The 14656-nt window shown below is 44.1% G+C and overlaps 1 protein-coding gene across 1 annotated transcript in view; it reads left to right on the forward strand.

Annotated features, from left to right (window-relative positions):
- Positions 1–14656, forward strand: part of LOC124545629 (protein lin-28 homolog) — a 97481-nt gene that overhangs the window by 17977 nt on the left and 64848 nt on the right. Inside the window, exons 2-4 of the mRNA XM_047124575.1 lie at positions 1620–1759; positions 12679–12851; positions 13501–13503. Coding sequence (XP_046980531.1) covers positions 1620–1759; positions 12679–12851; positions 13501–13503 — 316 coding nt within the window. The remainder of the gene's footprint in view (positions 1–1619; positions 1760–12678; positions 12852–13500; positions 13504–14656) is intronic.

The raw sequence follows: 14656 nt of genomic DNA on the forward strand, positions 1-14656 counted from the left end.
TACGGATAGATAACATCTCGGCTGCGTTTATTTTTATACAAATACATTAAGACGATAAGAAATACAAAAAAAGATAGCTTCTGCCGAAACACAACATTATAGAATAAATAATATTAACATAAGAATGGAAGTCAGGGCTCTACTACAAATATAGAACAAAATGCCTGTTCATGTGAATGTATGTTCCTCAATTGCTATTGGTAAAACGAACCCCATATAATGTAATCGGTCTGTAGAATTTAAGGCTTGTTCTTACTTTGTGTTCCTACTAAAATGTAGTAGTTTTCTTTGAAGGACTGCTTTGAAACTTAACAATTCTTCCAACACGAAGAGTGTTTAAAAAGTAAGCAGAAATTTATAATTTTGTGTGTTGTATTAGTCCCATTTGCACTACTTCTTTGTCACTGTCTTCGTAAACATGCCTCAAAAGTATGTGTACAATGTTGTGCATGTTGGGTATTTACTCTGTTGTCCGCTGTCAGAAAGGTTACATGTGATTTGGTAGCATACAAATAAATTAGAGAATCTGTATTAAATTTTGTTATAAGAGTGGAATAAAGTGTATGAAATTTTTAGAAATGGCAAATATTGCTTTTAGTAAGCCTGTTATGAGTGAACCAAGGGCAGACAAGTGGTATAAGCATTTCAAAGCAGGCCTTAAAAGACAGCAGTTTTACAAGCATGGATGAAATTAAAAGTGCACAGTTAAGAGACCTATAAACTATCCTGAAGAAACAGTTCCTAGAGTGTTCCGAAAATTGGAAAAAGCACTGGCATAATTGTATATTATGTAATGGGGAATATTTTGAAGAGGATAACATTGCTGTAGGTTAACAAATAAACTTCTTACCAAAAAATAAAAATTAATATGTGAATGCAACTCGTATGTCAAGCTTTTTGCTTAGAAGTCCAGAATCTGTGTACATGTTTCGAAGAAAATTTTAGCAGTGTTTAGAATAGCTATTGCGCACATGTTTTAAGCAATATGTCTTCGAATCAGGTAAATAGTGACCGAGATAGAGATTTAGTGTTCCATAAGCGTCCAATGTTTTACGGGATTTTGAAACTGTCTATGACGATGGGTTTCCTCCCAAGATTATTAGTATTCCTTCGTGGCAATTCCACTAAACCATGCGGCTTATTTTCGCGTTCCTTCCTTATGCGTCCTATTGGACGCGGTTGACGTTTGCATAAATTGCAGCTCTTTGACTGGGACTGGTAATATTAGCCAACAGTTCTTTTTGGGTCGCCTCTTTAATACACGCTGCAATAACATTAGAGACGGTCGAACGCTCGTTACTCCGCAAACACCTCCCCTCTTCGTATTCTGAACATTTTCTTGCAATGCTAGACGATTATTCACCACTTCCGGATATCGAAGTATATCGGTAAGTATACAAAGTTAACTCACCGACACTGGCAACTAAGATCCCACGAACAGAAACGACGTATATGACTGCACGCCGATCTACACAGCTAGACAGATAACGGGCAACAGATTTTGGGTGCCCCTGTAGGCCGGTGGCAGCCTTCTTCCGGGAAAGGCCCCTTCCCCCACCAAAAGCGCTGCTCGCTCTTGAGTTCACAGACAGACTATATCTGCTTGTGTTGTGTTGCAGGTTCGGTGGGCGGCGGCACGTCACCAGGCGGTGATGAGACGCGCGGCCGGCGGCGGGGCCGCTGCAAGTGGTTCAACGTCGCCAAGGGCTGGGGCTTCATCACGCCTGACGACGGCGGACAGGACGTCTTCGTGCACCAGGTACGGTCGCCGCTCTCCCAGCCGTAGGTGGATTTATAACGAACACTGACCAGTCCAAATCTTGTGACCACTGTGCACCGCCGGGGTGAATGCCGCCAGGTGGCGTGGCGGACACTTGAAGAGGCATGGGAAGTAAGCTCACCTCACACACACACACACACACACACACACACACATACATACATACATACACAGAGAGAGAGAGAGAGAGAGAGAGAGACAGACAGACAGACAGACAGAGAGAGAGAGAGAGAGAGAGAGAGAGAGAGAGAGACATGAATCTATCGATTTTATGTAATTACGTTTTCCTAGAGACGTATTGAGTCTCAGCTTCATGTCCGATATGGATGACAGCTGAAGTAATGAACGAAAATCTGTGCCAAATCCAGAACTTGAACCCTAGTCTCCTGCTTATTAGGCAGATGTTCTGATATAACAAAATAAAACTGATGTTGTTATTCAATGGGAAGGTTGGAAATTTGAGATTTCTCTTACTGTTTTATCAATCACAATTGGCGTAAGAATCATGGATTGACCATTGTCAATAAATATTGCATTATGAAATGTGAATAGTCTTTACTTGCAGTTGTGCGTGGCTTGAAGCAGTCACAGCTAGTGCGCTATTGATTAAGAAATTGCATTGTCGTCTTTCTGATTACTTCATGATCGTAGATACGATCATACCCGGTCGTGAAGTTATTGTTATGACAAAATAATTTCCTAAGGGACCTGAAAGTTCTCAAGGGCGCAAAAACAACTGTAACATCACACAAAAGGGAAATTCAATATTAAAGCTGATGAAACTTCCTGGCAGATTTAAACTGTGTGCCGGACCGAGACTCGAACTCGGGACCTTTGCGTTTCGCGGGCAAGTGCTCTAGGTTAAAGCAGATGCAAGAAGACGATAAAACAGTTTCCTATTTGTCAATGCAACACACTCATTGGACTGCTGATCTTCGTGTCTGTAATCTTAGCAAAATGCATAATTAAAATGAAAATAATACTGAGGTGATGATAGGAATGAGCACTGCTAAATGATTCAATATTTCCAGAACAAATATTTATTATAACTAAAACATATAACGTAGCTTATGCTTAGTACTACAATGACGGTAGATTTTTATGTCCGTTTTATGTCCATTGAGCGCTCTTTTATATAGCCATTGTCCTTTTGAGTCATCTGTGCGTGGTCACGATAAGTTATAACAGTTCTTCTTTTTACAAATCACTCAAACTTAGACGGAACACGTTTTCATACATTTAGTAAAAAGTAACATCGGACCGCCACAAATCTGCGTCCGTTTTACTTAAGGAAAACAGTTCAAGTCTTTAGCGCTCAAGGCTTCATTTGTTTTTCAGCGAACAAAATAGTGAAGGATCGCATATCTATCCGTATTTTTCTGTTTATATTGCCGCCCAAAGACGACGAATTACATCATTTACGAAATTCCACCATCGCTATGCGACGCCTTATTATACATTAATCATTCTTTGCCTTCTGGCTGAAAGTATTAACTGTTTGCTGTTTTAATGAAGTCAAAAATAGCGAATATCACAATGTGTTACCCATTAACTCAGTTGCACATACTATCATAATCCAGTGCCCTCTCCAACACAAGATGGGCCCAGGTGTGTACTGAGGTTTGCGTTAGGGACAGAATTAAATGAGGGTAGTATGGTAGCTTCAGTGCCAGGCTGGTGTAGTGGATAACGCATCTGCCTAGTAACTAGGAGACCCAGGTGCAAGTCCAAGCCTTGGCACAAATTTTTATTCCTTATCATTGATGAATAGTTAAATGTTTAAGCCGACCTGTCACGGAATGTGAAAACGGCCGCGGGCGAGGAGTTCGTGATGTTACACCGCGGAATTCCACGTTCACAGCACTGTGGAGCGTGAAACGAGGAATCTGGCAAGTTAGATTTTTGCCTCGTGGAGAGGAACGTGGCCAATTAGATGCAACATCGTTTTAAGTCACAAGCAGAACGTACGAACTGCTATACCGTATGGCGTTAAACATCGTGTTTGGTGGGTTTTCTTTCTCATAGGGTACGCGGAGCTTATATAAGCCGTTTACAAGCATCAGCAAATTGAGGATCTCTCGAAAAAGCGTCGTTTTAGCAGCGATTTGTTCTAATAAAAGGACTGGAAACTACATATATGTAGATAACAGCTTCCTATAGCTGATCTTTTTAGTGTTATAACTCGTGTGCTACGAAAGTATACCGTTTCAGTGCTACGGCACAGTGATGATCTATCAAAAGCGCGACGTTTTGGTACAGTTAGCACATCAAGTATAACATAATAACATCTGGAGATAATGTGCAGACATTGTAGCTCACTTGATAGCGTCGTGACGTGGGAGCTGTAAAGATGAAGGTAGCGGATCCGAGTCCACAGCCTTCCAATTTTTTTTTTCATATTTTGTTCCATAAAAGATTCTAGTTCTTTCTTATTCGTGTAATAGAAGTATTATCTCAAAAGTTGATGTTGAGTATTATGAGTACTGTATTCGCTGCAATTGGTTCAAATGGCTCTGAGCACTATGGGACTTAACATCTGAGGTCATCAGTCCCCTAGGACTTAGAACTACTTAAACCTAACTAACCTAAGGACATCACACACATCCATGCCCGAGGCAGGATTCGAACCTGTGACCGCAGCGGTCGCGCGGTTCCAGACTGTAGCGCCTAGAACCGCTCGGCCACTCCGGCCGGCTTCGGTGCAATTTTTGTTGCAATTTCGAACGGCTGCAATGTTTCCCCGGTGGCAAGAAATCTTAACGTGACTGCCCGTCTATTTCTGAAAGTAAACGCAAGTTATACAGATTGGAAGTTTTTGCTATTATGAAACTTTCCGTAAAATATGTACTGATCAGCCAGAACCTTATGACCACTGAACTGCTATCGATATTAAATTCGTCCAGGTAGCAGCGTCATGTGGCGAGGGAAATAACTGCTAGTCGGACACACGTACAGCGCGTGTAGTATCAGTGAGCGTGCTGTTCGTGCGTAGAAAGTGAAGGCTCGAGATCTGTCCGAGTTTGACGGGGGACAGATTGTGATGACTCGGAGACTCGGTGTGAGCATTTCGGCAACTGCAGGACTTGTCCGGTGTTCGAGGAGTTCTGTGGTGAGAGTCTTCAACACGTGGTAATACAATAGTGAAACCACGTCCAGAAATCATGGGGTTGGACAGCCACCACTCTTTACAGTTGTCGGCTGGCAAGACTGAAAAACAGGACAGGCAGCGAACTGTGGCGGAACTAACATCAGACTTTAATGCTGGGTAGAGTAGAAGTATGGGTGAACAGACAGTGCACAGACCACGCCTATCGACCGGCCTGCGCAGCCGACGACTCATGTATTTGTCAATGTTAACACCACCACATCGGCTACTATGACCGAAATGGGCACGTGACCATCGACGCTGGACGTTGGCCCAGTGGCAGAGTGTTGCATGGTCTGATGAACCCCGGTACCTTCTTCATCAAGTCGATGGGAGGACGAGCATCCGTCATCTTCCAGGGGAACAGCTCACCTGTACTGCGGGACGAAGACGAGCTGGCGGCGGCTCCATTATGCTCTGGGGAACATTCAGGTGGGCATCCAAAGCTTCACTGGAGCTCTTGCAAGGCTGCACGATGGCCAAGGGGTATCGTACACTGGTTGCAGAACACGTACACACATGTATCGTACACTGGTTCAAAAATAGCTCTGAGCACTATGAGACTTAACATCTTAGGTCGTCAGTCCCCTAGATTTAGATCTACTTAAACCTAAGGACATCACACACATCCAAGCCCGAGGCAGTATTCAAACCTGTGGCCGTAGCAGTTGCGCGGTTCCGGACTGAAGCGCCTAGAACCGCTAGGCGACATCGGCCGGCTAGTACGCTGGTTGCAGACCACGTACACTACTGTTTCCCGACGACAGTGGGCATTTTTCAAAAAGAGAAGGCCACGAGTGTGATGGAGTGGTTCGAGGAACACAGTGGCGAGTTCCAATCGATGTGCTGGCCGCTCAACTCGCTAGTCCTGAACCCGATTGAACGCATCTAGGATGTGGTTGAACGTGGCGCCAGTTTATTGCCCCCCTCCCTGGAATTTATGAGAATTATCTGCCTTGTATATCTGTAGAAGTGGTGCCAAATCCCTCCAGCGACCTACCGAGACCTCACTGCTTCAAAGCCACGGTGCGTCACCGTGCGAAAGGTGGATACACTGGCTAAGAGGTAGGTGGTCACAATGCCGTAGCTGATCTGGGTTTATTTACTGCCTCATGTTTGTGTCTGGCTGGTAAAATATGTTACAGTGATGGTGAGTCGCTCTGAAAAAAAAAAAAAAAAATCTATTTCCGTTCGAATGAATCTATGGGATGATGTGGGTTATTTCACAGTGTTGATAGTCGATGCAACATTGAGAACATCGATATTATCCATGTGCAGACAGACATTAGACGCTGTACCTTATCTACATTCAATTTAAAACCGGAAGTGGGATGAAAATTAAATAGCGTTAACGAATAACTTCTACTAGTATGTATCTCGGTACATTGTACAGCGTTATACGAGTGTAATGTTCTTATACCAGCAGTTCGCTGTTGAAGCTATCCACGAATCCAGAATTTTCTTCGCGAGTTTCTCCGCTCTTCTTTGACAGTCTCTAGTGGAGTTCAGACAACTGTTTCACCCGCGCCCGTTTTCGTAAAGAAACTGTGTGCTTTGACAGCCGAATAAATCTTAAAACGGCCTCTGGAGAGCGCTGAGAGCGCAAATCACTTAAACCAGCTCGTTTTTTTGCGCCGGTGGCGGCGTCTCTCGTGAGGTCAGATGTCGCGTCCGCGTCCACGTCAGCTTTTACAGATGGAGCAGCGATTAGAGTCACGTGCTCAATCGCGCGCGCACTGCCTGTTATGTGTGATAAGGAAATAGCGATTACTGAGACATTTATACTTCACATTAAATATATTCGGAATTGTTAATATGGTCAACCATCAGATGCAGAATGCAATGACTACAATGAAAATTTGTGCCGTACTGGAACTTGCTGCTTATCATGAGCGGTCACCTTACCGTTAGACAATAATGAACGCACGAGTGCAGGTCGTAGACACAACGTTGACTACACATGGAAGTTTGCGGCTGAGCATGAGTCGTGCTAGGATAGCCCTTACATTGTACGTAAACATTGGTACATGTAAGGACGTGTAAGTGTTTGGCCTGTCCATGGTTCAAGCTGGAGATGTGTCTGTGATATTTCGGAGGGTGTTTTTCTTATCGTGACTTGGGCCCACTCACTTAAGCGATCACTTAAATGAACTAACCCAACGTGCTGAACATTCTGAATAATCATACGTTGCCTTTCAGTCAACATCTGCATGATGTGTACGCTATTGATAGCCCTATTTTTGAAGACAATGACAGCAGAGTTCATTGGGATGGAAAAATACGTGACTCGTTTTCTGAACACTCCGCCATCCTATTGCATCTTGACTGATTTACTAAATCATTTGGCTTGAAATCTATAGAAAATCTGTGGGACATGTTGGAACAGCAGGTGGAACGCCGACATCGGCATCCTCGCAATTTCGTAGAAATGTGCAATCACATCTTCAGTGAGTGGCTTAACTGTTATGCGACGTACCTGCACAACCTTGTGGACTCACTTCCTAAGCGAGCCCAGGGAGCTATCAAGTCCACAGCCGAAATTTCACGGAGTTAAATGATGCTTGTATTTTTTTCTCTATGGAAGATTAGTATTTTGATGAAATTAAGTAGAAAATTTCTGTCAGATGAGCTTATATAAGACGGGAGGAGAGAGAGGCCGCAGACGGGGGAATACACTCACATAAGAGTTTTCACAAAGGGCATATTGTTACGGTCTAGCACTTGGGACCGAGTATCTTGGAAGCGACGAAGTTGGTCGAGTCTTCGTGCGCTGCTGTTGTATCTGTAGTTAATGGCTGAACAATGACACAGTGAATAAGCGACAAAGTGTTGGTCGCCCACGCTTCATCACAAAACGTGGGGGACGGAAGCTTACCATCTCTGTAAAAGCGGAGATCTGTGGCAGGTCTCACGACAGAGATCAGTGCGCAAAAAAAAAAAGAAAAATATATACCAAAAAGGACTTTTCCTGGTAGGATGGAAAGTGGTATGTGTGATGTACCCGTACATGAAAAACACGACCACGCCATAACACGACCGCCTCCGAACTTTACTGTTGGCACTACACACGCTGGCAGATGACGTTCACCGGGTATTCGCCATATCCATACCCTGCTATCGGATTGCCACAATGTGTACCGTGATTCGTTACCCCACACAACGTTTTTCCACTGTTCAGTCTTCCAATGTTCACGCTCATAACACCAAGCGAGACGTCGTTTAGCATTTACTGGCGTGATTGTCTTATGAGCAGCCACAGGAACATGAAATTCAAGTTTTCTCACTTCCCACCTAACTGTCATAGTACCTGCAGTAGATCGTGATGCTGTTTGGAATTCCTGAGTGATGGTCTGGATAGATATCTGCCTGTTACACATTACGACCCTCTTCAACTGTCGACAGCCGGCCGAAGTGGCCGTGCGGTTAAAGGCGCTGCAGTCTGGAACCGCAAGACCGCTACGGTCGCAGCTTCGAATCCTGCCTCGGGCATGGATGTTTGTGATCTCCTTAGGTTAGTTAGGTTTAACTAGTTCTAAGTTCTAGGGGACTAATGACCTCAGCAGTTGAGTCCCATAGTGCTCAGAGCCATTTGAACCATTTGAACTGTCGACAGTTTCTTTCAGTCAACAGACGAGGTTCGCCAGTACGCTTTTGTGCTGTACGTGTCCCTTCACATTTCCACATCACTATCACATCGGAAACAGTGGACCTAGGGATGTTTAGGAGTGTGGAAATCTCGCGTATAGACGTATGATACGAATGACACCCACTCAGCTGACCCAGTTCGAAGTCCGCGAGCTCCGCGTAGCACCCCATTCTGCTCTCTCACGGTGTCTTAATGACTACTGAGGTCCCTGATATGGAGTACGTGGTAGTAGGTGGCAACACAAAGCGGTTAATATGAAAAACGTATGTTTTTGAGGGTATCCGGATACTTTTGATCACATAGTGTAGGTCTTCGCCCTGGTATCTCATAGACTGGAGTACAGTTGTCTTCAGTCGGGAGTTCGGCTTTGAATTGAGCCTCGATGACCAGTGAAGGAGAGGCTACGGCAGGAGGTGACTGCGGCAACCTGAAAGTGCCGGTCGGCCGACTGACAGCAGCTGACCGACTCAAGCTCTGCTTCCGCTTCAATCCACGGTCGACTATTTCCGAACTATTTGTCTGATGTAAGACAGAAACTGGGTGTAGTCACTGTCTTGAGCATCCTCTTTGGCCTCAGCATATGACCGTGACGGGTGGATCGGACTAGCAGTATGACGTACGGCGGAAGCAGAATATGGCTGCTATTAGATGGCCCCCTCTGTGGCGACAATCATGACTGGCCGTGTCCTAAGGCGCTATCTGTGTGTAGAGCTGTGCCCCGTACCTGACGGCGGACACAGTACAACAATTGTCGTATCTTTGTGTCTGTTTCACTTATTGCGTTATGTTTCTTCACGTGGAAAGTCGACTGCTAATCTTTAGACTATTAGGCTGGAATCATCTGAAAGTCTTTCTGCGTTTCTTAATAAGTATCTAACCATAACACCTCCCTATAGGCAACCGCTTTGTCGGCAAACATCATCATAGGCGTTAGCTGGCAGACTATTTCTGTATATAGCGAACGGCAGCGCTCCTAGCGCAGTATCTTGAGGTATGTTGTATGCCACCTTCGTTTTTGAGAATACAAACATGACGCAATGAGTTGTGCTCACAAGGTGATCTTCACTTCAGTCTCATAACTGTTCTGATACGATGAAGTTGCCTTCCGTCCTACATGCAAACATCATACTCAGCAACATAAAATTTTGTATCTGCGCTTCCTGTCGTGGTGGCAGAGGGATGAAATTCTGGTCTCGTATTCGGGTTGACGGTAGTTAAATTCACCGTGAGACCATCCATATGTATGTCCATCTTTTCAGAGATGGTTGCGGGTCTGGGCTGTTCGATGCAGGATATCAAATTAAACAGCTTTCAGCAGTTTAGTTTCCAACTTCTTTTATTGGCTACCAGTTTCGGCGATTTACTATAGCATCCGACCGACGTGGAGGAAGATTCCACCTGGGCAGATGATGGTTGATGGTATCGCTATAGCAAGCAGAAATATACCAATACCAGTATTGCTGGCCCCTGTTTTGATCGGAACCAAGGTGGAATCTTCTTACACGACGGTCAGCGGCAAGGAGATGGCGCAGTAAATCGCCGGAAATGGTAGCCAAATAAAATAAGTTTGGAAACTAGATGGCTGAAAGGTGTTTGACATCCTACATCCATATTTAGGTTTTCCGTGATTTCACAAAATGGCTAAACGGAATTTTTTGCATTTTATTGATGGATCCCACGGAGAATGGTCTCTGGGATGTGGAAAGACAACACATGCATTTAATTCAAGCGTGCTACAGAAAATGTCTGTGAAATGATTGTGCTAATTCTAGTTATAAAATAAACTGAAAAGTAATTTTAATAACGTCTGTCTGGGAAAGTCCGTGGTTGCTGCTACAGTTCGGTGTCCCACCACAATTGATAGCACTGATCAGAAGTCTTCACATTAATCACCTGGAAGCTGTGAAGACAAATTCTTGTATGTCAGATTTCTTAAATGCATCTAAACGTATCAGACAGTGTTATATTGTATCCCCCAAACTGTACAATATCTATGCTGAAGATTTCATTAGGAAATATCTTTGTGGTTGGATTACTGGCATCCCTGTTGGTGGAATAGATATTAAGAACCCCGATTTCCAATGGAAACTGTTTTTAATCAGCAGCGAAAATCGACTTGCTAAGTTGCTGACAAAAAATCGTATGGGTTAGACATCAGTCACAGAACGTCCGAACTAAGGATAATTGATCGAGGAGCGTAGATCCAACTCGTAGGTCGCTTAAAGGAACTTTATTCTTTCACCTAACTTGGGGTAACCATCTGCCACACGGGAAGTTCAGAAGATGTGAGGACGCTGATCACGCCAGGGTGAATGGCTATGAAGAAGCTATACAAGATCTGGCAGGACAGAGCAACGGCGAGTACTACAAAGATCCGGCTTATTGTGTTTTAAGTTTTCTTTTACGGTTTCAAAGCGTGTACCTGCAAGGCCATAGACAATTAGCTCATTCACGCATTTAAGCTTTGATGCTGGCGAAATAGCAAATAAGCTATCAATTTTTAAGCAACTTAAGGGTCTCCAGGCGCCTTCCTCCTCGTGTCAACAACAACAAAAGATATCTATGCATTTCTTTGCCCGCATTGTGAGAAGAAATGGAAAATATGTAGAAAAAAATAATCATGGAAAGAAAGATCGAAGGCACGAGACCGCATGGGAGAGCAGCGAGAACATGGTCAGATCAAACCAAGAAAAAGTTCAGTCTACCTTCTCGGCAGGCGCTAGGAGAAACTGGTAACCGTCCAGGATGGCGACGCCTTGGTAACTGCGGTAACGATTCTCAATGAATACTACTACTGATGATGATGCTGCTGTTGCTGATACTGATAGTGATTACTTAAAAGACACTTCAGACGCTCTTGGAGGATGTTGCATACATGTGTGTTCCTCTGATTCCTTTATGTGCTACCAGTTGTGGCTCAGTCTGCTTAAATAGAAAAGAAATAAAGAGAGGGCATACGTTTCTAGTATGTATGGGTATTGTAAATACGTTCTAATCTCCTTCTATCTCTGTCCATCTCCCGCACCCCTTTCCTTTGTCCATTTCCTCCACCTTCCCCCTGTCCCTATCCATCATTTCCTCCCCCTCTCTCTGTCCGCCACCATCACCACCACCACCTCTCTCCCCCTCTCTGCCCATCTTCTCCTTCCACTCGCTCTGTCAGTTTTCTCTCCCTCCTCCTCCTCGCTCTCGCTATCTGTCTCTGTCTCTCTCTCTCTCTGTCTCTCTCTCTCTCTCTGTCTCTCTCTCTCTCTGTCTCTCTCTCTCTGTCTCCTATCTTTGTCTCCATGTGCAACTTCCCATTTCTTATGTCCATTTCCTCTCACTCCTCTGTCGAACTACTCTTCCCTCCTCTCTCTCACCTTGAGCCTTGTTTATTGTTATCACGAAGTGAGAATCCGTTGTAGTGTTTTAATAATAAACTAGCATGTATGTGTATATATATGTATGTATTTATATAATGTGTGTGAAACTTTAACAAACACGAAAGTTGAAACTACATCTTCTTCGTTTATGATTAAAATACGTACAACAGAATATCACTTTGCGATAACAATAAACAATATCTGAATATATATTAGTATGTATGTGTTGAAAAGTTTATTACAGTAACGTGTAAAAATTCGAAGTAAATCGGAAAGCTACATTTTGAGATTTTTTGTAACAATGTTTTCCCTTTATATATTACGTACATTTGTATATTACATGTATTAAGAATATACGTATATTAAGGAATTGGGCAACTAAAAACACGTCCATATTAGAATTCAACGTTGTTTCAAAATTTTAAAGCATCGGTCAGGAACTTCGAGACATACGATTTTGAACACACTTTTACATTTTTGTATATATACGATTTTGAACACACTTTTATATATATATATATATATATATATATATATATATATATATATATATATATACATTTCGTTAATCCTTTTAAAGTCTTCGTAGAGGATGGATCGATAGGTCAAAAAAAAAAAAAGACAGACAGATCTGATTTCCTTTCTTGTCCTTCCCCAATCCCTGGTGTTATCGGTCACGGACCTTAAAGTCTAATATTTCTCCCGTCCTTCATTTGCAACTGCAGTGTTGTGTCTGTTGCAGAGCGTCATCCAGATGACAGGCTTCCGCAGCCTGGGCGACGACGAGGAGGTGGAGTTCGAGTGCAAAGCGTCGGACAAGGGCCTGGAGGCGACGCTGGTGACCGGGCCGTCGGGCGCCGACTGCTGCGGCAGCCACCGGCGGCCCGTCTCCAAGAAGAGGTTCCGCAAGATCAGGTGAGGCAGCGAGCGCGCGGCTCCTCTGGCTCACACACACACACACACACACACACACACACACACACACACACTTACCGGGTGATCAAAAAGTCAGTATAAATATGAAAACTGAATAAATCACGGAATAATGTAGAAAGAGAGGTACAAATTGATACGCATGCTTGGAATGACACGGGGTTTTATTACAACCAAAAAAATATAAAAGTTAAAAAAAATGTCCGACAGATGGCATTTCATCTGATCAGAATAGCAATAAATAGCATAACAAAGTAAGACAAAGCAAAGATGATGTTCTTTACAGGAAATGCTCAATATGTCCACCACCATTCCTCAACAATAGCTGCAGTCGAGGAATAATGTTGTGAACAGCACTGTAAAGCATGTCCGGAATTATGGTGAGGCATTGGCGTCGGCTGTTGTCTTTCAGCATCCCTAGAGATGCCGGTCGATCACGATACACTTGCGACTTCAGGTAACCCCAAAGCCAATAACACCACGGACTGAGGTCTGGGGACCTGGGAGGCCAAGCATGACGAAAGTGGCGGCTGAGCACACGATCATCACCAAACGACGCACGCAAGAGATCTTTCACGCGTCTAGCAATATGGGATGGAGCGCCATCCTGCATAAACATTGTACGTTCCAGCAGGTGTTTATCAGCCAGGTTGGGGATGACGCGATTCTGTAACATATCGGCGTACCTCTCACGCGTCATGGTAGTAGTTACAAAACCAGAATCACGCATTTCCTCGAAGAAAAAAGGCCCGATAACGGTAGATGTGATAAATCCAACCCATACCGTGACTTTCTCATCGTGCAATGGAGTTTCCACGACAGTTCTAGGATTTTCGGTAGTCCAAATTCAGCAGTTGTGGGCGTTGACAGACCCTCGGAGCGTGAAATGAGCTTCGTCGCTCCACAAGACGTTACTCAACCAATCGTCATCTTCCGCCATCTTTTGAAACGCGCACACCGCAAATGCCCTCCACTTCACTAAATCGCCAGGTAACAGTTCATCATGCCGATGGATTTTGTACGGATAGCATCGGAGGTTACGCCTCAGTGTCAACCAAACAGTAGTGTATGGAATGCCGGTGCGACGCGCGACTGCACGAGCGCTGACTTCCCCATGCATAGACGAACCCGCTACAGTCTCCATTTCTTCCTGAACTGTCACAGCAGCATTACGCCTTGTGCTCGGTCGGCCGCTACGGGGTCTATCGTCTATTACCTGTTTTAATCTCCTTCCTTTGGCGATTGGATCGTAAAGCCTTTGGCACACGGACCGTGCATCCGAGCGGTGAGCGTGCCCAGTTTTTGACGTCATAGCGTGGAATAGCATGTGCGGGAGTCATTCCGAACGTGCAGAGCAATATATGGCATGTCAGAGATTCTGAGCGTTGACCAACGAGATGGCAGAACGCCACCTACGTCACACGCACGCCGTCTCCCTTCAGAGTTGTGAGGCGCCATATTGGCATTCATTTCAAGCCTATATGTATATATGCCGTTTCTGAGCACCAGCAAATTGAGAATCACTCGAAAACCGGTTGTTAACTGTGCGATTCGTTCCAATAAAATAATGAGAAACTTCATATTCGTGGCAAAAGAATTACTGTAACTTGCGTATTATGAGAGTAGGCTATTTAAAGGCAGCGACATACTGAAGATCCACCCAAAACGCATTGTTCTTGCTACAACTTCATATAATTAAATTTCAGTATATCTACGATTAAGGTTTTTAGCAACAGTTAATATACAATAATTGGAGGTTTGTGATACGTTGTTCGTGTAGCGTCATG

The sequence above is a fragment of the Schistocerca americana genome, chromosome 8 (genome assembly GCF_021461395.2).
Source record: "Schistocerca americana isolate TAMUIC-IGC-003095 chromosome 8, iqSchAmer2.1, whole genome shotgun sequence".
Lineage (NCBI taxonomy): Eukaryota > Metazoa > Arthropoda > Insecta > Orthoptera > Acrididae > Schistocerca > Schistocerca americana.